General features: G+C 45.5%; 1 protein-coding gene across 1 annotated transcript in view; it reads left to right on the top strand.

Annotated features, from left to right (window-relative positions):
* The window catches only part of LOC135918271 (uncharacterized), a 50084-nt gene extending 25025 nt beyond the window's left edge, over window positions 1–25059 (top strand). The window contains exons 2-6 of the mRNA XM_065451940.1: window positions 5786–5922; window positions 16550–16681; window positions 19870–19965; window positions 20699–20791; window positions 23880–25059. Coding sequence (XP_065308012.1) covers window positions 5786–5922; window positions 16550–16681; window positions 19870–19965; window positions 20699–20791; window positions 23880–23996 — 575 coding nt within the window. The 3' untranslated portion in view covers window positions 23997–25059. The remainder of the gene's footprint in view (window positions 1–5785; window positions 5923–16549; window positions 16682–19869; window positions 19966–20698; window positions 20792–23879) is intronic.
* Window positions 25060–25499: the final 440 nt, after the last annotated feature.

The following is a 25499-nucleotide window of genomic DNA, read 5'->3' as shown; positions in this document are numbered from 1 at the left end:
GCCAGTACCCCAGTACAAAGATATGGTGGGTCGTTAAGAACCTTGCTGAAAAGGTCCGACCAATCAAGCCATTTGAAGCCCTAGCATTAAAGTTAGGCAAGTCGCCTGCTTGTTTTGCGAATGCCTTTGCTCAAGTACACTCTTCCGGCGGGTCAGCAGGCACAACCTACCCGCCTCCGCCCCTATCATCGTTTCTGATGGATGCTCCTTTCGCACCGAGAGAGTTGAAATTAGCCGTAAGCAGCCTCCGACGTCGCTGTGCGGTGGGACCTGACCTTAGCAGCCATCAGACTCTGACTAACCTACCGGTAGAGAGACAATGTGATCTGCTGAAATTTTTTTAACGAAGCGTGGGTCAAAGAGGATGTCGAACATTTATGGAAGGTAGCATGGGTCGTATCGCTTCTGAAGCCTGGGAAAAAATCCGGCTGCTCTGGACTCGTACAGACCGGTATCGTTGGCCTCCTGCGCAGCGAAGCTAATGGAGATGATAGCGTGCGCAAGACTCACTTGGTACGTCGAGCACGGTCAGAAACTACCATCGTGCATGACTGGGTTTCGATAGTGTGTAAGTGCTCAAGACAGTTTGCTGGACCTCTGGACTTACTAAGTCAAACAGAACATTACAATGGAGATGGCCTGTCGACACTTGCTCTCAGACAGCCATCATCAGCCAGTTACAAGCTATAGGCGTTACACGTAATCTCTTGCACTTCCTACATCGTTTCTCAATGATCGTTGCATGAAAGTTCGTCTTGGCGATACCTTGAGCTATGAAATCGGTATATTTTGTAGCGTACCACAGGGTAGTGTTTTACATCCCTTATTATTTAACATCGTGGTGGAGATTCTCTCAAGGATACTAAACCATCGAACACCCATGAAGATGTCTATAAATGCCGATGACATTTCCATATGGGTCTCCGGCTACCAGCACCGCCGCCTCGCACGAATAGCCCAGCGAGCAGTAAATGCCCTTCAGAGCCACTTGACAACGCTTGGATTATCCCTATAGGCAGGTAAATTATCATTCATACTGTTTCCTGGAATTAAAAGAAAATCTACACGCTTTAGGCTGATTTTGATTTAGTACCAGATTAGAGAAGTCACCAACGTACGATTTCTTGGCATTACCTTGGACCACAAGCTACTCTGGTGCCGCGCTGCTGACCACGTTGTGGCGTCATCGTCACAGAGGCTTTATGTGCGCAAGCAAGCCGCTGACATACGCTGGGGCAACCTTCCGACGTCGATGCTACGGCTACACAGAGCGTTGGTTACAAGTCAGATCCCGTACGAGCTATCCCTGATGTCACCCTCAGATAGCCAATACGAGCGCTTAGAAACCATACGCAGAAAAGGTCTTCAGCTGTACTGGGAGTCCCTCAGCCGGCATCGAACAAAAAGTGCTCTACGAAGCTGAGTCACGCCCTCAGCAACTTCAGGCTTCCCATATTCCTTCTCTGAGATATCAGTGGTATGGCCGTCTGGACTGTATAAGTTCGTCGACAGTTGCGGAAGGCTCGGCAATAGTTCCTGCTCTGTTCAAGCCAAAGACATTGCCGCCACAGAATGTGGTCCTCCTTACAGAGTGAAAGACCGCGTTTCAGCAACTCTGCCATGGCCTACCACCCATCAAGTTCCCGTGCAAATCACTAGCCCTTGTGAAAGAACTCGGCAACAAAGGCTTCACAGTGAAGTTACTATGGATAGGGGGGGGGGGGGAGGGGGCTCCCATATTGGCATTGCTGGCAACGAAAAAGCTGATGCTCTTGCATATGCAGCGCTCCAGTCTCCTCCCAAAGCCGAGGGCCCAAAGTCTGACCAAGTTAAGAAATCTGACATTCAAAATCGCTTTGTGTTTCATCGCATATGCCATGCGTAACCAAGAGATTTCGTCGAGAGCAAGCATCACTTCTGTATCGAATAATTATTAAGAACAGGATCTGCTAGTGCACCAGCATGGTTGTTTAAGACGAGGCGTATCAATTCTCCGAACTGTGCAACATTCGACGAGACAGGAGTCGGGTGCCCAAAATTACAAGATGGAAGGAACGCTATCCTGAAAAATCTGCAGCAAAAGGACCTTCCGCATACGTGCCTACAACAGCTTGTGCTCACCGAAAGACCAGTTATAGCCCGCAAAGAAACTTCACGTCTCCTTATCGCAATCTTAAGAGAGACTAGTCTGATGGACATGCGGTGAAACACCACAGTGATTCTATATGAGACACTCGGGCAGACCAACTGCCGGCCTTGATCGCCAGGCTAAACCCGCCTGTTGCTACAACTCACCACCACCACCACCACCAGTACAAGGAGTTTTTGTTCAGTTCAAGTAAAGTGTACTTAAAATACATACGTGATACTCATCTCGGGCTTCCGTCCTTCTCAACTGAACAAGCTGTAGTGGCTTCGTTCACGAAGCGTGGACTGTATTTAGCAAAACATCACTTGACTCGAAAGCCAGACAGTTAAAAGATAAACACAGAGCAAGCCAAACAAAGACAGTAAATACATTCTGTGGCCGTAAAGTGCTGCTTTAAGAGCGTCATGGCGTGCTTGTTTGCTGTTGGATCCTTATGGATGTAAAAACCCGTCCTGAAGTGTCGAAGCTAAGATTAAATAGGGAGACAGCGGCCGTGAGCAGATGGGTATCAACTTTGTTGCGCAGCGATCACACCATCGTCGGCGTGCATAGTTATTGGAAAACCCGGTGCTCAAACTTTATTGTCTATTTTACTTTCTGCAGAGAACATTGCAGGAGTGCTCAGCTGCAAGTTAACACCAGTATCACCTTAGGCAGCAGTGAGGCTGTAGGATAAAATACTCAAGAATTAAGGATAGATATTACTCAGTAGAATATTGCGAAATATTCATAAAGCATACATGACGAATCGATATCAATCAAATCAGAGTTTTGTTTGTGCACTGTGTATAAGCATAAACAATTTTTTCGCTACATTTTTGTGAATGCAAAAAAATTGTAACAACGCTTCTATTTATGTTGCATTTGGTTCAGAATTCGCACGACACAAGAATAACGTGAACATAGCGCTATGAAACTTGTGAGACTAAAAGACAGGCGCTTAAAACAGAAATACTGAACAACCTTCTTCTCCACTGAGGTTGTCAAAAACCTTAAAGAATGATCAGGTAGATGCTGCGAAGATATTTAAAGAAATATTATCGATGTTGTAGATGACTTTGTATGGTGGCGATCATAATTTCACTGTTTCCACGGGCACATTCAAAGAAGTACCCTATGATGCAGCCACCAGAATATGTAGCGAAAGCAGTCCGCGACGGTGTGTGAGGTTAAAAATGACTGACCTGAAGCCTATGAACGATGGTTCATGGTCAAGTCATTTTATAAGTCGCTTTTGCAGTGTCTGTCTGAAGCGGGCATCCATGCTCCCACGCGCTAAGACGCCTCTCTTAAACTTTTTCATCGAACCATTCTAAATAAACTGAAAAATGGTATTGCTTTTTTCGTGTTTGCGGACCTGGTTGCCAAGATCTTGCACCCACAAACTTGAAACCATCTTTCATCATCAGATCGCTAGCCTAGAATCATCCAGATACGCAAGTCTCACAATAGGCGTATACTGTACAAGACTCCCTGTTGATAAAGGAATTGTCAATGGCTGCCACAGACAGGTTAAGGGAATAAAAAAAGGTCGCAAACTTCCCGTGCGCCCATAAGCTCTAGCACAGTTTAAAAAATCTCGCGGCACGCTCTGGTGTAATGACAACGTTTACCGCGCCTGACAGGCTTTCGTAGTTCTGATCGCAGATCAGGAAAAGAAGAAAACTGAAACCCTTGTTACGCGCCGTGAGGGTGGTTGTCAAAAGAAGCATAAGGAGCTTCGCCTCGTGCAATTGACCGCTGTAGTGTACTAGGCACGGAGCGTGTTAACAGGCGCGATTTAGTTGCGGGAAGTGGCACGTCGGCCAAAGCGGCGAGTGTATCAACAATAGGCTCAGGGGGCATGATTTCTCCCTGCCCAACTCGACACGCTACCACTTCGTAGGTCACTGTCGTAGTTGTGGTCACAGGTAAGCGTTTACGGACACACGCATTTTATCAAGAGATAGGCGGCAAAATTAGCAGATTATTATAGAGGTGTTTCCATATTAAAAATATGGGAGATGATTGCGTGAGTCTGGCATGTGGTTTGTTGACAGAAAAAGAATTTGTGTATCTGTGTAGCACGTGTTGTGGGATCGCCTAGGCTGATAGGAAAGGCCAACCGGTGCATGTTTGCATTGTTCAGATTATTCCTAATTTGTCATGGTGTTACTTTCACTACTGGGCGCCGCTTGTGGGATTTGTACAAATAATGTTTCTTCAACAAAAGTACCAGTTAAGAGTTTGCACTCAGGTCACCTTGTCCTTCCGTTCGTCCACTTGTTTTGTGCGCAACCCAATGAATAGGCCTGAAAAAAAATGGAGCTCCAATCCCTGCTGTGAAGGTGGTTGGCCAGCGAAACTTTCGTATCGCCTGATCTCATATACCAATGTGACGTAGCCTTGAACGATTACGCAGTGCACTACACGAAATGATTGACAGCAAGACCAGATGTTTCAGATGTTTGTGCAACTTCGAATAATGCTTTTTATTACTTCATTATGATCAGCACAAGAGCAAGTATCCTTGAGGAACCTATATACGTGTTAATTATGGGATTGGAAAGGGGGGACAAGTGAGGGCAGGCAGCCTGTCTGCTTTCTCCCCCCTCCAGACCTTTGGCCTTTATCTCTATGTTAACAGACACACAACAGTCTCGGAAGAGAACAGCAATTTACAATAGGCAGCGAGGCACTGGAAGTAGTAAGGGAATACATCTACTTAAAACAGGTAGTGACGGCAGATCCCGATCATGACACGGAAATAATCAGAAGAATAAGAATGAACTGGGGTGCATTTGGCAGGCATTCTCAGATCATGAACAGCAGGTTGCCATTATCCCTCAAGAGGAAAGTGTATAATAGCTGTGTCTTACCAGTACTCACCTACGGGGCAGAAACCTGGAGGCTTACGAAAAGGGTTCTACTCAAATTGAGGACGACGCAACGAGCTATGGAAAGAATGATAGGTGTAACGTTAAGGGATAAGAAAAGAGCAGATTGGGTGAGGGAACAAACGCGAGTTAATAACATCTTAGTTGAAATCAAGAAAAAGAAATGGGCATGGGCAGGACATGTAGTGAGGAGGGAGGATAACCGATGGTCATTAAGGGTTACGGACTGGATCCCAAGGGAAGGGAAGCGTAGCAGGGGGCGGCAGAGAGTTAGGTGGGCGGATGAGATTAAGAAGTTTGCAGGGACGGCATGGCCACAATTAGTACATGACCGGGGTTGTTGGAGAAGTATGGGAGAGGCCTTTGCCCTACAGTGGGCGTAACCAGGCTGATGATGATGATGATGAACCGGCTCGCGGTCGACGCACAAGTTACAACCGCAATTTCAATATGAAGCCGTTGTTGTGCACTCAATACTAGGCAGAGATGCCCCAGGAGGCTACAAATCACGATGCCGCACGTTCGTTCTTGTCGACCTGCGACACTATTTCGCTGCTAACATTTAAATGTTCGTATACATACACAGCCTGTATCTATTTCCCAATATCTGTTTCCCCAACAGACAAGGCGTTGGCAGCCAGCGCTCGTGCTATCATGGTGTTATTCTGTCCTTGTTTTTGAAGCTGTCTTGTGCCATGGGTTGCTGCCAACTTATCCAACTAATCATTTTCTTTTATGCTTTTGGTACGGTCCCGTGCAGGGCAGCTGCAGGCCCAGACCCCAGCGCCATCTCCTACTGCCTCGCTACCAGTGGTATCTGATTCTGAAGTGTGCGCCCGAAGCTACCCTGGGCAGCAGGGGTACCCACTCGGGAGGACAGCCCACATCACCGCAAAGGTTCGTGGTGGCTGAAGAGCGCGTTATCAGCATCAGCGCAGTAATCATTATTATTCTTGTAAAGCTCCAGAGGTGCCAACTTCCGCGCGTCGGGCACATGATACTCCACTTGTGGCGAAACTTCACTTGACAAGCGTGGTCGTGAGTCGGCGTTAGAAAAAATTTGAGGCGACAACGGGTGCGCATGCGCAAAGCTCATACTTCATGATTATCATTGCGTTAATCAATTTTTATTATATTTACAGCCAACAGTTTCAGTAAGCCATGTGAATCTACAAAACATCATGAAGTAACGCTTTCCGGAGAACTGTCTTGCTAAGAAACATTGTAAAGCCTTGCACTACGCACACGAACACAAATGTGACGGCTGAAAAATGTACTCTTATCAACAGATTTTATGCGTATGTTCTCTTAGTCCCTAAGAATGCTGCTCTGACTTTTGGAACATGTATTTGTACGCCTTCGTCGTGCGTCAGATGGGGTATTATTTACGGATATGTGTTCGGCGAGCGGCTGGCGTGAGCACTGTAACCGGACCCTTTATAAACGCGCCGATGACGACTGCCAAATTCTTGTGGGAGGTCATAGGGCAGCATCTCAACGTTCAAGGTCATCGGAATGCCCTGTGCAAGGAAAGCATATGGAGCCATCATATGAGAAGCTGATGACAATGTTGCTCACACTTCTGGAATTTGTTACGTGTTACGCCCTGTCACAGGGCCACAATGAAATATCTCGAAAATTTCAGAGGCCTTTGTATGTATGTATGTATGTATGTATGTATGTATGTATGTATGTATGTATGTATGTATGTATGTATGTATGTATGTATGTATGTATGTATGTATGTATGTATGTATGTATGTATGCATGTATGTATGTATGTATGTATGTATGTATGTATGCATGTATGTATGTATGTATGCATGTATGTATGTATGCATGTATGTATGTATGTATGCATGCATGTATGCATGTATGTATGTATGTATGTATGTATGTATGTATGTATGTATGTATGTATGTATGTATGTATGTATGTATGTATGTATGTATGTATGTATGTATGTATGTATGTATGTATGTATGTATGTATGTATGTATGTATGTATGTATGGTAAGAAACAGACAAGACATGCAGAGCGCCGGTCCCATAGATCTGCTCTTTACTTTTGCATATCAAGATTACCTCATTAATAGACTGGAAAAACTACAGAACCAAGCAGCAAGGTTTGTTTGCAATAATTACAGCCCGTACTCTAGCGTTTCCGAAATGAAGGCCACTTTAGGACGGGATCTACTACATATGCGTAGGCAAAAGTTAAGGCTTAAACTATTGCACCGAATATATAATAATCAGACAGGTATTAATCGCTATAACTATCTCCTGGAACCAGATTATATATCGACTCGCTGTGATAACAACAAAAAGATCTCAGCCTATAACTGCAGAACAAACACTTTTTATTACTCTTTTTTCCCCAAAACAATTAGACAATGGAACAGCTAGTTTATCAAATGATATAGTAAATGTGTCAAATAACGAACTATTCTATTCAATGCTGTGACGGCGCTCTTGTAAAACAAATGTATGTGTTATATATCTTGGAACCTGCTTGTTTCACGTTACTTGTATGCCTTTCTCTAACAGCCATTGTAGTGATTCTGTTTGTCAGTATATCTGTCCGAAAGCTTTTCTGCAGTACTGGTTATATTTTGTTCCTCCCTACGTAATGCCTCTATGGCGATGTAGGTACTCTGTAAATAAATAAATCTCTTTCATTCCACTCGGCCACGATGGTGTATGCTGTTCATCTAAAAGAAAGCGCAGCTTGCCAGAGCATGTCAGTTTTGCCGATGAACCATTTTCTTCAGTTGAGACACTTGTACCGCAAAATTGTTCCGCTTTCGTCCATGCGCGCGTGCTTCAGAAGGCGGGCAGCCAACTCTCCTAAGTGCTGTCGCCCAGGCCTTCAGTGACGACAAAAGATGCCTATAGTATTTCACAAGTAACTTCTGGGTCGATAACTGTCGGCCTCGCTTTAACCAGACCATCTCCGGTCCTGTACTGCGGTGCTAGACGGTGGCAGCGGTCGTAGCGGTCGCAGCGGTCGCAGTAATGCTTTTGTGCCTGTTGCGCATGAGCAACTCTATTGCGCGTTTCTTTTCGGATGTTGTGAGAGACTGTCGGTCGATAGAACGCCCAATTTCGACCGGTGTGTCCAAGACGAGTGCAGCCGCCAGTTCTGGCAGCTTACCGTAACCAATTTCATACGGGGACGTTCCATCTGAACCCTGCAATGCCATATTGACTACCTATGCAGCTGCTTGAAGATGCTTGTCCCTGACTGCTTCACCCGGCTTGTTGCTTGTACAGCATGGGGTGAGTCGGGCACGGATGGTCTGATTCAACCTCTTCGTTAGACCATTCGCTTGCAGGCACAAGGCTGACGCGAAGTGGTGGTCAACTCCAACCTTATAGGGCTATCCTGGCTGCGGAAATTGGTCGACCTGTCGGAGATGAGCTTCTTTGGGAGGCCGTGTCACCGTTCGAAGCGGTCCTGTAGAAATACTATGGTGCAGCTGGCGTCAAGCGAAGGCATGGTAGCGACCGACAAGAACTTTGACAAGTAATCCACTGCGACTATAATGTAATGGTTACCCGCAGCCGTTGTTGGCAAAGACCCGACGTGATCCATTTCCACATCGTCAAAAATTGTCTCAGCAGGTGTAATGGGTGTAAGAATGCCAGGTTGACGCCCCGGAAGCCGTTTGTATTGTTGGCATAACTCACAGTTTGCGACGTATGAACGAATTCTGCTGTCCATCCTCGGCCGCCAAAAGCGCTTTTGTACCTTGAGCACAGTGGCTCGTCCACCGACGTGGTCTCCTTCTTGTGTGTCATGAATGGGACGTAAAATACCGGAACACAAGTAGATTGGAATTACTCGAAGATGGCGTTCGCCTTGCTTATTAATCCAGTGCCGACGATACAAACTACTTTTGCGTAAAACAAACTTGGGATTACTCCCTGTATCCGTAAGGGAGTTCATTATGCGCAACAAACCTCTCTCGATGCATAGGGAATTTAAATCTCGTTGCTGGTAGAACGGGATCCAGCCTTCTCAGTTTTGCGGGAAGCATTAATCATTTGGGTTTCACAATAGAGCGTCTGCAACCTGGTTAAGTACTACAGCACGTTGTTGAACGTCATAATTATAATCTTGTAGCTGAGTGATCCACTGCGCAAACTTGTGCTTAAGGTATTGCTTTGTAAAGATCTATGCGATAGCCGCATCGTCCGTCACAACCATGAACTTGCGTCCAAACAAGTAGTGCCGGAACTTCTTGTCGACGCTCCAGATAACAGCTGGGCACTTCAGTTCATTGTAATGATAACGGTACTCCGCGGTCGAGAGTTTGCGGATGGCGTGAGCGACGGCATCCTCACCTCCATCTGGTTCGCTCTGAATTAAAATTGCCCCGACACCAACCTGGCGTGCATCGGTGTGGACTTCTGTGACCCAATATCTCTCGAAGTGGCATAGAACGGGGCTATGTGACAGGTGCTGCTTGAGTGTCCGGAACGCGTGGTTCTGCCGAAGTACCCGTTCAAAATGAGCTCCCTTTTTAAGCAGGTTTGTGAGCGAGCTACAGTTGACCCAAAGTTCGGGACAAACTCGCGCAAATGCGAAGCAGTTCCTAGAAATGATTGCAGCTACTTAATACAGGTTGGCGTAGGTTGGAAATGGCTTATATCTTTTCAGGAAGGGGCTGTAAGCCTTTCTTGAAAATGGTATACCCTAGATCGGATATATTTGTCAACCCAAACTGATATTCCTCGCTGTTGATCCGGAACCCAGTGTCATGGAACCTTTCTAGTACTCTGTCGAAATATCTGCTTCACCGACCACTAGGATGTCGTCCAGGCACACAACTCAGGCTTGATCATTCAGCAGGCCCAGTATGGTGTTGATGGGGCCCTGAAATATACATGGGGCTGTGACTTGGGAAATGTAGTTGGGACGATAGGTGCAGCCCACAAACTATATGAAGTGAAGGTCTCATGACTTTAGCAGCTAAGATTTACGGCATTTATTTGGTGACAACAGCCCAACGTATCGCCGCAACGGTACAGCACCGCATGTGAACTTGTGGCGTTGTTAGCTTCGGCGCAGTAACAGCAGAACGCCGACTGGCAGCATCCTGCAACTCCGCCGCGTTCCGGATGAAAGTCAGAGAGGGGTGGAGGGGGAGGGGGGGGGGTAAGTTCAGTTGGCTGCCCAGTCAACATAGCAGCATGAGTTGCATCGCAAATGCCATAGTTGACGTACTGTCTGGCTGCCGGGGTAGTCCGGGCAAGGCTGCAAGTTTCCAAGAGCAGCAGCTTTTCATATATGTAGACAACGATGCACTCGTCTGCTTGCCTGCGCCACCGCATTTTCATGAAGCGAACGTCATAGGTGCTCGGGAGGGTCGAGAACGTAGGTAATAGGGCGGAACTCCATATTGTCAGTATGGTATGGTATGATGAACTTTATTAATGTCCTGAAGATCAACCCTTAGGTTGACGCAGGCGGCTCCCACGTCGGGACAGTAAGGTTTAACCTTACCGCCGTATCATGGGCCTTCTGGACGGCCTGTACTTGATCGGAAAGAACTCCACTGTGTAGGACTCGCTGCCACCAGTCTCTCTCCTTGTCACAGTCTGTGAAAGTCACAGGACACTGCCAAAGCATGTGATCCAGAGTAATGATGCCATTACACTTCTCGCAATTGATTGGTATCTCTCTTTCAGGATATATCTTGTTAATAAAGTTTGGACTTGGATAAGTTCTTGTTTGCAGCAATCTCAGAGTCACCGCTTGAGCTCTATTGAGCTTAGCGTGTGGCACTGGGAATTCCCTTCTGTTCATGTAGTAATGCCTTGTGATTTCATTATATGTAAGTAATTGGTCCCTGTTCTCCACCTGTATATTATTAAGGTCCTGGTCGCGTAGTGCACGGATAGTAAGCCCTCGTGCAGCTGCGTTAGCCATCTCGTTTAAATTCTTCCGAGATGGATCGACAGACCCCATGTGCGCAGGAAACCAGCGGATTTCGATCTCTTGGCTGTCCAACTCACCGATCAGCTGGGCAGCCCTTTTGGTTACAAAGCCATTGGTAAAGTGTCTAATAGCCATCTTAGAATCGCTGTAAATCTTCGTCCACTTATTATTCCTTAAAGCCAATGCTATCGCTACTTGTTCCGCGACTGTCGTGTCTTTAGTCATGATTGTAATAGCATCCCGAGTGAGACCATCTGCATCTACTACTACTGCCGTAAAGGCTTTCTTTCCTCTGACCCACGCAGCATCTACAAATGCCGCATGTTCTCTGTCGTGTTCTATCTCTTGCAGGAGAGCTTTGGCCCTTGCCTTTCGTCTTTCCAGGTTGTGCACTGGGTGCATATTTCTGGGGAAAGGAGTCGTCTTGATTATCTCTCTTATGCTATCTTTTAGTTCTACTGTGCCTTCACCTGAAATTTTGGATTCGGTTGGGCACCATCCTACCTCTTCTAGTATTGCTCTACCTGGCCTTGTTCCAGAGAGCCTCTCTCTGTGGGCAATTTGCTGAGCTTCAATTATCTCGTCTATTGTGTTGTGGAGCCCCAGTTTCATTAATTTGTTATCCGGGGTGTTAATCGGTAGCCCCACTGTTGTTTTGACAAGCCTTTTAATTAATCTGTTCAACTTGTTTAGCTCTGTCTGTGTCCAAATGAGCATCCCAGCTACATATGAGAAGTGGCACAAGGCGAAAGCGTGGACCAGTCTCATGGCGCTCTCCTCTCCCAGCCCTCTTTGTCTGTTAGTGATTCTCCTTAGCAGTCTTATTACCTCCACAGTCTTGCTTGTGATGTGTCGTATTGTTCTTCCATTTGCCCCATTTGCCTCCAGGAATAACCCTAAGACTCTTATGGATTCTACTTGCTTAATAGATTTGCCTGCCTTCGTGGTTAGTACTAACCGGGGTTCTTCTTCGGGAACGTATCCCCTCGGTTTTCTACCCCTTCTTCTGTTCTTGAGTACAAGGAGTTCAGACTTACTAGCAGAGCATTTGAGTCCCATGTCTTCTAAAATAGACTCTACCTCATAAATGCTCTTCTGAAGTCTGCTTTCCGCATGTCCCATACTTCCTTCAGCGGTCCATATCGTCACATCGTCTGCATAAATGGTAAAGTGAATGCCCTCTATCCTTTTTAGTCCCTTTGCCACTTTTGACATGGCCAGGTTGAAAAGCATAGGTGACAAGACCGACCCTTGTGGCGTCCCTCTGTCACCGAGATCCATCTTCTTTGATACAATATCCCCGAATCTAAGATGAGCTGAACGATTGCCAAGAAAGGCTTTAATCACTTCATAGAGTTTTCTCCCCAATCCCAGTTCGGAAATCACTATTGTCAGTGTGTCAGTGTGGAATACCTCCACCCTTCGAGTTCCTTTCACGCTTTAGCTGCTTCTCTAAGGCGCCATTCCGCGACAAATTTCTTGCCGTTTTCTGACTAAGAGTGGTAGATGGCCACTAAACAATGTAAGAACCTAGAAGCCAGGGTCGTCCTTGAAACCACGGAACTACGGAAGCTCTGCGTCAGCTGTAGTTGAAATTGCAGTGCAACCAATGTACTGAAGTGAAGCAACTTGCCATTTCTTGCAGTTCCTCTGACAGTGCGGAAAAGGGCGGAGTCATATCGCAGGCGTTTCCTTGCCCAGAAGCCGCCTCGGAGGCGTGGAGGCCATCCCCGGATGTTGCGGCAGTGCATGCGCCAGTGGCTGCGAGTCAGAAACCAGATGATCACTTCGGAGGATCCTGGTGGTGGGGAAGCGGCCCTTTGAACTTTCTCTGTTGCGAGACGGCGCCATTTTAACGAAAGAGAGCGCCGGTCTCTTTGAGTTTGGTTTGGTTTTCCTTTTATGATGGCTTTGAGCGGCTCTTCTGATTCCTCGTCATTTCCTCTAGCGCTACCCCGGCTTGCGCGCCTCTTTCGTTACAGTATGTATGTACACACGTGAAAAAAAGTGCATGGACCACAGGGTCCCTGAAGAAACTAAATTTCTTTGTAATTATCATGCATAAACTGAAATTGACGAGCCCACTGCAAAGTTCGCAATTCCAAGTTAGGACTGCAGTCCTCAATTTCAAGTTGCATTCACATGCAGAAAAAGCGGTTTTAACGCACAGTATGTACGAGTATGTATGTATGTATGTATGTATGTATGTATGTATGTATGTATGTATGTATGTATGTATGTATGTATGTATGTATGTATGTATGTATGTATGTATGTATGTATGTATGTATGTATGTATGTATGTATGTATGTATGTATGTATGTATGTATGTATGTATGTATGTATGTATGTATGTATGTATGTATGTATGTATGTATGTATGTATGTATGTATGTATGTATCGACAATATGACGTGTTACCAGAAAATGGCAGATGTGACTCAATACTCAGTAGTTCCCATAGCACACGCATTGCTGGCGGATGCGCACGTTTCCTCTCGTTTACAGGCTTCTGCAGACTGAAACGAGTTCGTGCGTGGTTCGCACGCGCTTTTCGATCCACATCTCCGGATGAATTCACGTGCAGCCTTCAGCCGTCCTTCGCCCGCCAATGCCTCAGAAGTCATACGTGACCTGCGCATCCAGGACGGTCTTGAGAAGTTCGCTTGCCGCGACGTTGGTGTCAGGCGCGGTGCGCATGCGAAGAGGAATCGGTGTCGTATATATGCAAACACTGCTACTCGTTGTGTTTCGCGAGACTCTCTCGCTTTCACGTTTACCCAACGCCAAGGCATGTGCGCTGCTGAGAGACGTGCAAGGTCGTCGAGCCAAGACGGGAAAACTTTCCAGCGGCAACTTCCCTCGGTGAGCGCGAGCGCTAGTTGTTCTGCAGGACAGCACAGATTGACTTTCTGCGTTATTGCGTTCTCGGCCGTGCACCGTCACTGCGTGCCACGACGGATATGTGTAACAAGTTTGGAGATATGTCGACAGCTTATAAATCTTTTTCGAAGGAGAAAACGTGAAAAAAAAAACGAAAAGGAAACAGTTCTCACTGAAACCATGGTACAATCAAAGAAAGGGTTGTGCCATTTTTCTGGAACGTTGTTTGTCTTTATGTATATACTATGTAGTAAATAATATCTTAACCTCATGGTGACCTTGGGACGATCTCACGACAGGTGTACGGAAACCTTGCGGTAGAACTGCAGATGCACATACGGTGACATCGATAACGACCACGAGAACATCGTTTAAGTTGAAGCGAAGAGGCCATATGAGATATCGACGTACGTGAGAAAAAAAAAGCTACATTTAATTGTGAACTGTGACACTATGACACGTGTACTTGAGCAACATTCTGGTGTATAACGACATGTCTCAGTTCCTGGCTGCAGCTTTAGGTAATATAAAATGTAGACAGCATGGTTATTTCTATTTTTTCCCAAGGATAGAAATGCTTTTCATTCTTTTTCGCAGACCCTTCTGCGGTGCCGAAGGAGATGTTTGTAGTACGACATGAAGGATTGATTGTAGCTGACCAGCCGCCGATTCCATGAGGCTTTCTCTCGCACGAACTATTTTTCATTAAACAGATGACTTCCCTTATATAGTTTTAGCTATCGCAGTTGGTTGACACAGGTTCATACGAGCAGCTCTAGTGCAAAAACTTATTTCTTTTCTGATAGATGTATAGTTGATAAATGAACAACTAGTTTGTTCGATCGACCGACCGACCGACCGACCGACCGACCGACCGACCGACCGACCGACCGACCGACCGACCGACCGACCGACCGACCGACCGACCGACCGACCGACCGACCGACCGACCGACCGACCGACCGACCGACCGACTGTCCGGCTGGCTGGCTGGCTGACTGACTGACTGACTGACTTATTTATTTATTTATTTATTTATTTATTTATTTATTTATTTATTTATTTATTTATTTATCATCATATCGAATGATTGATTAACTGAATTTATTGGGCTTACGTCCGCAAGCTACGTGGGTCATAGCCTGCGTAGGGAGACGGGCTCAGCAGTAGATCACCACACATCTACTGAGAGAGAGAGAGACAGAGAGAGAGAGGAGTGAATGAAAGAAAGGCAGGGAGGTTAACTAGGATTTGTTCAGTTTTGCTAATCTACACGTGGAGCGGAGGATGGCGGAGTGAGCGCAAGTGATCCACGGTACAAACTGATTTGTGAACTTGGAGCCTTACGGCTTGTTTTAAGTCCAGCTTTGACTCGATAACAGAAAGCTTCAGGCGGGTAGTAGCCTATTGTGTCTGCAGGTGACGGACGAAAAATTTTAGGGCTGTTTGATTTCTCAACAAAAGCGGGTTACCACGGAAGCTGCAGGCGCTGATTGTGCTAAGAACAGCGACAGTAGTCACAAATAGGGTTGCAAGTACATGACATTGAAATTTTTATTAACGCGTGGTGGGCCGATCTGCATAGTTTGGGTCATTAGCCAGGTTATTGCTTTTTTTGCTCATTTGGAATGCCCCACTGGTTTGTCAATCCTACGCTTCCTCTGGCGGTGCAACCTATAGAGCGCTCCTGTGAATTCCTTGCCGTCGATGCAGCCATCGTTCACGACTTAAGTGTGCAGGGTTGTCACGCGCGCCACTGAAGCATAAGGATTTGCCACGAGAACTTCACACATGTAGGGCGTGCAAAGGATTCCTGAAATATATACAAAAATGAGCTGACGGTGTCCAAGAACTGACGCACTAACCGGAGCCTATAAGTTTATCTATACCACCTGAACCAAGCCCAATCAAAATCAATGGCAAGTGCACGCTGGCTTAAAAGATTGTGACCTCTCTGCAATGGAACAGTGACGCCATCTGTCACTGCGTGGCGTGTGTTGCAGTGCTACTCATTCTCTCTACCTTATTTTTTTTTTGCCGTGGTGACAGATAGCGCCGCCATTCCTTTGCAGCGACATTGCCAGTTGCACGTGCGGGACCATAGCGAGGCCCTCATCCCGCGATATCGAAAACAAGTCTCAAGAAGACCGGCGAGATAACGCCCGAACTTTGCAGCCGAAGTCAGATAAAGCGTACCGAAAGTCTACATCATCACTAAAGCGGGCCGAATTCCATCATATTAGGCAATTACTTATTATTCGTTTCACCCGAAAGTCTGCGGCAAACTTCAAGAAAAAACTACTCCGGTGATTTTCAAAGTCGGAAATTTGATGCCAGACTGCCACGACGCCACTCCATCGAGAAATATTGGTGACATTCGACACACACTTCTTAAGCGGTGCCGCAAAGTATGGGATCAGGTTAGATTGTGTTCCATGGTACCACAAATCACTGCGCGCCACCGGACAGGAACGACAAGGGACGAAGACAACGCCGGTACAGCCACAGCACATCGTTCTCTCTCCTTTTCGTCCCTGTTAGGTTGTACCTCGTGATATTTGCATTATATTGTATCAAGCTATGTGGTGGTGCTCTTTCATTCATTCATTCCCCTCTCTGCCCCAACTTTTGCCCGCTTTTTACCTCTAGCTATAAGCACTTACAAAATTGCAACTCGGTGGCTCTTGCTTTTCAGTTGGGCCTAAACACCTTCGCAGCCAACTTCGGCAACCCTAATCCGTGCGTGGTCCAGTGCCGGACGACGTCGGGTAATGTCTGGACGGCGGCCAAGCCTTGGGGCACGCCCTGCATCTTGCATGGAGAGCAGGTATGCACTTTGCATAAGCTCGCACATGAGCTTTAACGTTGCCATGGAACTGGTTTTGAATGATTTCGCTAGGAGACTGAAGCGACGAATATTGGAGGCATTAGGGCAAGCATTCGACTTTCAACTCCATCCTACTTGCACATGACAAACTGCGCGTAAAGTGAAGAGCAATAACAATGCACATTATTATACGCAAGAAAGCGACTCTTTCGAGACGCTAGGCGCCATGTTCTCATGTATTTCTCAGTCTTGGGAATGTTGATCATATATACATGTGCCATTACGCGCAAGCGTAAAAGTGAGACCAGGCTTACAGTCACACAGTGAGGTGACAGTAAAGCTCGTAAGCACCATTCGATTATGCAGGGAACAAAAGTAAAGCGTTGTAGGAATGGCGAGAATGGCAGTTTCCATGAATCTGCCTCTGAATAACTCATAACCGGACGCATAAATCCTGCCATGTCAGTGTCGTAAGTGGTTCGAACTTTAATGCACTTCAAATCACTGCCATTTCAAAAGCGAAAGAGAGAGAGAGAGAGTTAACATACAAAGTAAAACAGGTCAGTCCTAGGCATCCCATTCGCTACCCGACACAAGGTAATAAAAGAAAGAAAAGGACCATAAAGGACCATCACTGCGAAAAAACCTAGTTATAATAAAGGAATTACAGAGCAAGGAAACTTTAGGTGAATAGTCTAAGCAGGTAACAACTACTCTAATAAGATCACCGGAGGCAAGGCTCTCCATAGAGTAGAATTTCATGCTACAGAGATACAGTACTTCAGTACTTCAGTACTTCAGTAAGTGAAACAGGCTCGCGCTCCAGTATTTGATGTTGAGTGTCACGATGATACTGCTAGTTTTCTGTGTGGATCTAAAAAAAATGCAGGGAGAAGCGGCAGTGACAAAAAATTACGCGCTTTGCCTTTTATTTCTGTCGTCAAATTGGAGCACTTGCCTATAGAGCTAGAGCAGACATTTCAAAAAATTCTCAGTCGCTTCGCACTTTACTGTTTGACACCTTTATTTGTCTTAATGTGTGACATATTTGCTACATTAATTGCTAGATTGCTTAATGCTTGACACATGTGGTATCAGTATGTTGGTTTCCGTTTCTCTCACGCCCCGTTTCGCAGGAATTCTCTGAAACTGCATTGAGTCTTTGCAAGTCTTTTGACTACGTTCATAAATGGTCACTCTCTCCAAGTAGAAGAAATGGGTGAAATTGTGTTGAGTGCTCTGCCCTGAGAGTTGCAGGGACAGGTCCTCTACAGCTGCTACAAAGTGAGAGCTTTTAACTCTGAAGAAAAACATTTGTTGCATTACAAGCTAGATTAGAAGACAAATTTATTCTTCTGAGGTACATGTGTTACACTGGTATGTATCTATACAGGTATATACAACGAATATGACGTATTGTACATGCAACCCCACACATCTGATGTGAACGAAGCAGAAGCTAAAAGAGAAGTTTATTAATACAAAAATAAATGTCCAGGAATTTTGGACAAAAGCCCCTTCAGCAAGCTGTTGATCTTCGCTGCAATACACCAGTGCAACTCAATGGGCAGCATTTTCACTAAAAAAGTTATATTTCAAAAGATGGTCCGAGTATCAATAAGTTTCAAGTAGCAACGTCGAGAGGGTATTTCGTATTACCAACATATGCATTTACGGCACTTAGTAGGCCCTTGTAGGCCCGTTATATCAATGTAGTGGTGAGAAACGAAACATTGCTATAACGCAGCACTAAGTGTCAAATAAGCATCGCAATAAGCGTTGTTTTAAAAAGAAAATACCCTCTCGGCGTTGTTAATGAAATCCTGTTGAAACTAGGCCGATATTTTCAAATATATATATTTTTTTAGTGTTACCCGCTTGGGCTTGGGCTATATGGTAACAATTCATGATAAATTTTATTTACGCGCCACTTGAAACGAAGGCTAGCAAACGACATACACAAGCGCAAACATTCAACTGGTCTTAATGGTAGGGAGTCGAGTGGTTTTGTACATACATAAATAAGTATGACGTAACATGAAAGGCATAATAAAATATGCGTCTGTCACCAACAGAACAGACTTGCAGACGTGCATTCGCAATAGCAAGATAGCCAGTTAAATTCTGAATAATAAGTACCAGATCCAAGACACGCATGCCGGTGGCCGACGCATCTTTCGCTCAGCTTTCGCAAAACTCGGCCCCGTTACGATAACTAAGTTCTTTCTATAGTCCCAACGAAGCCACACACTCATGCAAGTTTTCTCAAGGTGAAAAAATGTCTGCCGCTTCAATTATCTCTCGTGTCTTCTGATTATTGTGCATGGCTACAACCTTGCAGTCACTAACAATGGCACACAACCGTGATCCCGACAATACAAACCCAGATGACTTTGCACCGCCCTATTTATAGTATTGTTACGTTCCCGAAGCCTATCGTTCAGGCATCTACCCGTTTGGCCCTTCCCACTCTGTAAGGTAAAGGGACAAAGCAGAACAAGTAAGAAGACAAGTACAAGGAGCCACAGGAATCAGTATGTGGAATGCGCAGAAAAAGTGGTACATGCGATCCCGCTATAATGCAGAAAAAAGCACATAGGCCTTGTTTGTAAGACCGTACATATGAGGTCTTTCTTATTTTCTTACGTTTTCGATGCTGGTGCTCAAGGAAAACTTCCACGTAACCTGTCGCGCGGAGCAACAAACTAACCGAGAGCCGAAGACGCTCACAAAAGCACAGAAAAATAAAACGAAGTCTTTCAAATTTTCCCTCTTTCATCGCAATTACGGCAAAACTCCCTCACATAATACCTTTCTTTCATGACTTTTGCACGTTTTATTTCCTTCTAGGAATATGCTCGGGTAAGAATGCACCGAGCGTTTTCAGTAATCGCTGAATTTGAACGAAAAAAAAAAGGAACACGGTATTTTTGTTTGCGTAATAAGGAAATAAAACAATTCTTTTTCCCTTGTTCGTAACACCAAAAGTAACCTTCGTGCTGTATTCGAACTGGTATCGTGTGTTGCACTTCATCAAGTAACCGCTTGCTACCTGCACTGGACAAGTCATAAAACATTATGCGAACAACGCACCAGTGCGGTATCATTACAAGTTGAAAATTAATCGCTCGAAGCACGCGCGAACTCCGCCTACTGATATGATAATGATTTCACTTGTAACGTTACAGCGGTACTGCGGGGCCAACGCATGCGTACTGAAGAACGACTCGTACATCGAGTACTGCCGTCAGAACTTCCAGACGGAAAACGCCGTTATTGCGTTGGTAAGTGCCAATGCTGCGTCATTTCTTTTCAGAGACCCGCATGAAACTGCAATTTGACCTTACAATTTTCTATGCAGACAAACGTAATACAACGTTTGGTATGCACAGCTTGCCTCGCGGAAGCCTTATTGCTTTCATACGCACAAATAAGCAAATAAAGCTTAGAACCATTAAGAGAACGAATAAATTAGTCACGCTCTGCCTTTTGTGACTGATGAACAGATAAACAGATAAAAACCACATCAGAATTGCTGTGGCAAAATTATGGCCCTTTCGGCCACGCCAGGGCATAACACATGTGCTTGCTATGCCCGGAGTGAACTAGAACTGGTGCGAAATTGAACTTAAGGGTGTTCTCCATTTTGTGCTTCCTGGCTTAGTTGCAATAAATCCAGGTTTTTATTATTGATATTGTTATTGATACTGAGTTGAGAATGTTGTTCGGCACGTGTGAGACAAGGGGCCTTGAACGGTAATGAAGTGAAGGGCTGTTTTTTAACTATCTGAGTATGTATTCAACTCTTCAATGAAGCTCTCGAATATGTGGTAATTCTCAGTCACACGTAAACAGACGAGACATGAATAAGCCCAGATATGCAATGTCCTGAGTCTCCGTGATGATAGCCTCGTACTTCCGTGTCTTTGCCAAGTGCGCGAGGTTACTTGCTATACTAGGCCACCATCGTCTACAGCGGCTGCAATGTTTTGTTTTTGCGGTGACCTCTTCTTGCAGACTCCGTACATGTGCACACTCGAGTGTATTGACACTGCCACTGGAATTGTCCTCAAGGTGAAGATGACGGACGGCAGCCCGTGCCAGGCTAATGTAAGTCCTGGAATATACACAATCCGCACCTCCTTCTCGTTTAACGTGATCAATGTCTCATGTTACTGGGACAGGAAATAGAGACAGTGTTTTCTCAAACTTTTAGCCACGACGGACCTGTTGACCCGCTCGAGAGTCGTCGAGGGGCCCCTCCTCAATTTGCAACTTCGCGCAAACGTACGAGCACAAACCAGACAAACCAGAAGTTTCACACCCTATGCGTAAATGCATGTTGTGCTTGCACACGCCGGGATTGTGTTTTAAGCGCTTCCTTTCTCTCTCGAAAAATTCATAACACGAGGAACGTAACGGAGCCTACCGTGAAAGTTATGTGGCCGACAACACGTGCAAGAGAAGACAGCCCCCAATATAGCAAGTTGCACTCACCAGCAACTCTTTCCTGCTGCAAACTTGACCTTGGCCGACGTGGACAATACAGCTACATGCAGGCATGTCACTTCAAGTGTCTTTCAAAGATAGATGACGTGACCCAAGAGTGGGTGACAAATGACAGGTGAACAAAGGGGGGTACCACGACTTAGATAGCAAGTAAACTTCAGCGCGATAATAATATATGTGTAGCCTAAATCGTCACGTATAATACTCGCGAAAAAAAAAATGCTGAAAATCAATTTTTTTATTGACAGGGAGAAAAAACGGTGGGTTAGCTCACTCTCATTCTTTGCGTGACCACTAGACTGATGTACGGCTATAGATGTGGCTACGGCTAGAAGTGGCCTTTACGAAGTCTTTCAGTTTTCCCACTTTAATGGTCGAGAACGCTACATGAGATAACTGTGGTTTCGCGGACACCCTTGATCGTGTTCTGTGTGACTGTCCTCGCTACAGCTGAGAATGACGATCGCTCGTCACTGCTTTAGTTCCTGTTGATCACATATAACTGTCAGAACAAACCATCAAAAAATAGGGCAATGAAGCACTGACAAAATTTTTAGAAGCAACAAACCTGCACAAATGGCTTTAGCCTTAAGTGTGTTGTTTGTGTTTCGCGTGATCCTGTGCTGCCATCGTCTGCGTTGATCGTGACCGGCCGTGATCCTATGCCCCCCCACCCTCTCTTTACGTTCTTAGTGTAGGGCAGCAAACAGGATTTTCTGTTCTTGTTAACATCTCTGCCTTCCTCCTTTCTGTCGTCTTTCTCCCTCCTTTTCTCACTCGCTATGTCTGTTTGCGTAGAATCTCGGTCAAATGATATTATTATTTTTATCTCGATTCCACTTGAATCTAATCATTCTCTTCTCCGACCTGCTGGTCCTGGCGATAACGTATGCGGAGCGTGGCCTGAACCATTTACTAAGGGTGCTTAGCTTGGACAGAATTAAAGTATAATCATAGAATAGTTCTGTTCAAATCTACTTCCGTAGCTGCATAGTGTGCTGCCAAGCTCCAGAACAAAATCGGCACGAGACCTTTTTTAACGATATAAAGACAGCGCCCGGTCACCATATAGACCAGAATACCCATCAAATTTTGTGGCAATTATTTTCTTCTTACAATGGTGAGTGATTTCGTATATCACGCCGATAACGTTTACGATACTGACGCGACAGGCGCTACATTTTTTTGGCTAATATTTTGTCTTGTCAAGCAAAATACGCAGAAGGCTGAGGGACAAAAGCCAATCAGGCTCTGTCCTCGTCTCGCGTTCGTATGAAACCTGTGCTTACGTTTTTCGAACTTCTTTCTCCATATTATTGCGGGTCACTTCAGCTATGGAAATAATTATGGTGAAGGGTAGACCACAGCACGGCAATTATGTTTCGATTAGTGGTTGCCTGCTGTGTCGAGACGGCTGATTTACGACAAGGGGCTGACTTGAGTTGTGTAGGTATGTGCTGTATTTCATTATTCAGTATAGGCAGGGTAGTGCTGTAATATCTATTTTATCTTTTACCAGTTTGGTATACGAAGATAGGTGCTGCAAGGGGGCTTTTCCTGCATGTTTCCTACACCTTGAAAATATATTTCGAAGAAACCTTGAGCAACATTTATAGGAACTTGACAGGGCCTTTTTAGGTATCTCACGTGTTGGGAAAATAGGCATTGCCAGGAAACAGGCACGCGGCTTGTAACCAGTTCGCTGAAACTGATGCCCACTGCTGAAAGACACACTGCTCGCACTGGTATGTACGCTATCGATATTTTACTCCATTAGCCAAGATACCTTAAGGAGAACCCAGGCGCTAAGTTACTTTAGGCGCAGCCATTTATGCATCCAGAATGCTTTCAAAGCTTTTCTTGTAGCCATGCCGCACTGTAAGAGAAAGCACGCTGCATCGCCCCAGACTCCATAATAATTTTTAGTGCATACAAGATGCGATGTTGTTACGTTTCTTCATGGTGAAATTTATTTGCACGCGAAACAGTAAACATTAAAAACAAGTGGTTCCGAGGTGCGTCTACCCTATTTCGTGCTTAGCGTTTCCTTTTCCGCTAAAGCTTGATTCACATGACGGACAGGATCACTGTTTTCAGTCTGGAGAGGGTCGTGATGCGACTTAGTTGCATGCCGTTTAGCTCGTCTGTGGCGTCGTCATGTTGGGCGTGATTCGACTGCATTATGTCACGTCAGGTTCGTCAGCACAATCGGGTCCGTCGCGCGAATCCAAATTTAGAGACAGTGAAACACGGACTACGTCAGTCCATGCACGAAGGTGATGAGGAGTGGGATAACTTAGTCTGAAATGAATAGATGAGTCATATTTATTTATTTTACAAAATAGAGTTACTCCAGACAAGAAGAAACGCTACCCTACAATTAAAGTTGAACGTCCAAGCCACATTTGTGTTCTTTTTTTTTGTCTATTTATTGTAGCAACAGAAATTCATATCAAGTACTCCCCCACACACTTATACATGTCTTAGGCGGGACACTGAAAACAATGTTATCGCACGTCATTTCCTCTTCTATATTGTTTTGGCCTCCGTACATTATTGACTCGCAGCTACAGTCGACATAAATCTATCCCACCAAGGAAAGGCCGAAGCGGAGAAAAATACGGCAATTTTGGTTTATACATATCTCTGATGATCTCGTCTTACGGCTTGCTCGTTTGTTTTTGCACAGACTGGCCGGGGCTACGAGACGGGTTTCTGCTACAGCGGCGCCTGCACTGTCGCCGTGGTGCCCTATGTGCGACGGCTCCTCCCGGGTTACAACAGGCTCGGCCTGCTGTTCGGATGACGACACCGCCTCCGCGACTTGGTGTTTCTCCAGACGTGTCAGCTCGAGTTTCTTCTCCGTGGACTGCATGTTGTCAGCGAGAAAAAAAAAGGAAGAAAAAAAAAACGACATCGTGTCGTGATGCGTTTGCGTTACTCGCTTGCTTCGTGCGTAGCCGTACTGTAGCCGTGCTTTCCAGCCCGGCCTGACACTCGATGACCTAGCAAAAGGACACGCAGCTTGGAAGCGTATCCTAGTGGCACCGCTCGAAGTATGACGCCACTGGTTCGCTAAACCACGACGTATGCACGCTCACAACCTAGCCTTATTGTTATTGAATGTCAGGGGTGTACGATCACGTGAGTGGTCAGCGGCTGCATTTTAGAGTCGCGGTGGTTTTTTCCGGTCACAGCGAGCAATGTGAACACACTGTCTCCTGCAAAGGCATGCGTGTTCTCTGTCTTTCATGCAGAATGAAGCATGTCGCGATCGGGTGCCTCATGGCAGGAAAACTTTCATTCGCTCTCAAGTTGTAGTTTGACATCATTTAGTGAGCCTCCTTTTTCCGTTTCCTACGTATTTTGGACGTGAATATATATTCTGTATCTTACGGCGTCCTCGACCTAACATTCCATGTCATGTATATGAATTTTTCGGTGACAGATAGGGAGCCATCAGTACTCTGTTATTCTCAGGTTGTTTTTCTTCCAAGGGCCGACCGAGCCCATTTTTCGCTTGTGCTTGGACAATCAGACGAGATCTGGCGTATTTCTCGGCATGGCAAATTATCTTCTGGAAAACCGTACAAATGTGAGTGCAAGCAAATAGTATTGCACAAAGAATACCGAAACATAGCAGAGGCTTTCTTTTCTTCTCATATGTCGCTGATCTCCAGTCGGGACTTGTTTTGAATCTGTTTAGCAATGTTACATCGGCTGCTACTTGTGTACACATCGAAGCTGCCAGTCCACCTGCTCCCGCCAAAAGCATTCGACATGACCATCACAAAAACCAGAGTATCTCTCAAATGAATAAGCTGCTCCTCTGTAGGAATGGTTGAATAAAGCACGTTTCCTGCTTCAAACTACTTGTCTGCCTTGTAGTGGCCGCAGCTACAGCTGACTGGATACATCCGTGAAGCTACAAGTTTTCTTCGCCGACATCTACTGGGACACATTCCTTACATACAACATTTCGTACCTCAACACGAGTAAGTATTTTTGCTCTTTGATCACTCCTATACAGCAAAGTTCAGAAGATTAAAATTAGCTTAAAAATAAAAAAAAGCACGGTTAACATTTACGAAACGTGTATAGGCGTTAATATATTTGCCTTGTAAGACTCTGTTCGCAGAAATTAGTCAAGAACAAGAATTGCGGAAGTTTTGATCTACGTTGCAGCTTGGTCACACCGACTCGCAAGCATCCTCTCCGAATAACCATTAGAGTAACCAAATTTCGCAGAGAGCATGATCACTAAGCAGTGACCTTCATTTTGTCGTCAGTAGTTACCAGCGGTCGAGGA

Source organism: Dermacentor albipictus, chromosome 2, assembly GCF_038994185.2.
Source record: "Dermacentor albipictus isolate Rhodes 1998 colony chromosome 2, USDA_Dalb.pri_finalv2, whole genome shotgun sequence".
Classification (NCBI taxonomy): Eukaryota; Metazoa; Arthropoda; class Arachnida; order Ixodida; family Ixodidae; genus Dermacentor; species Dermacentor albipictus.
This window is presented reverse-complemented; position numbering and strand designations above follow the sequence as displayed.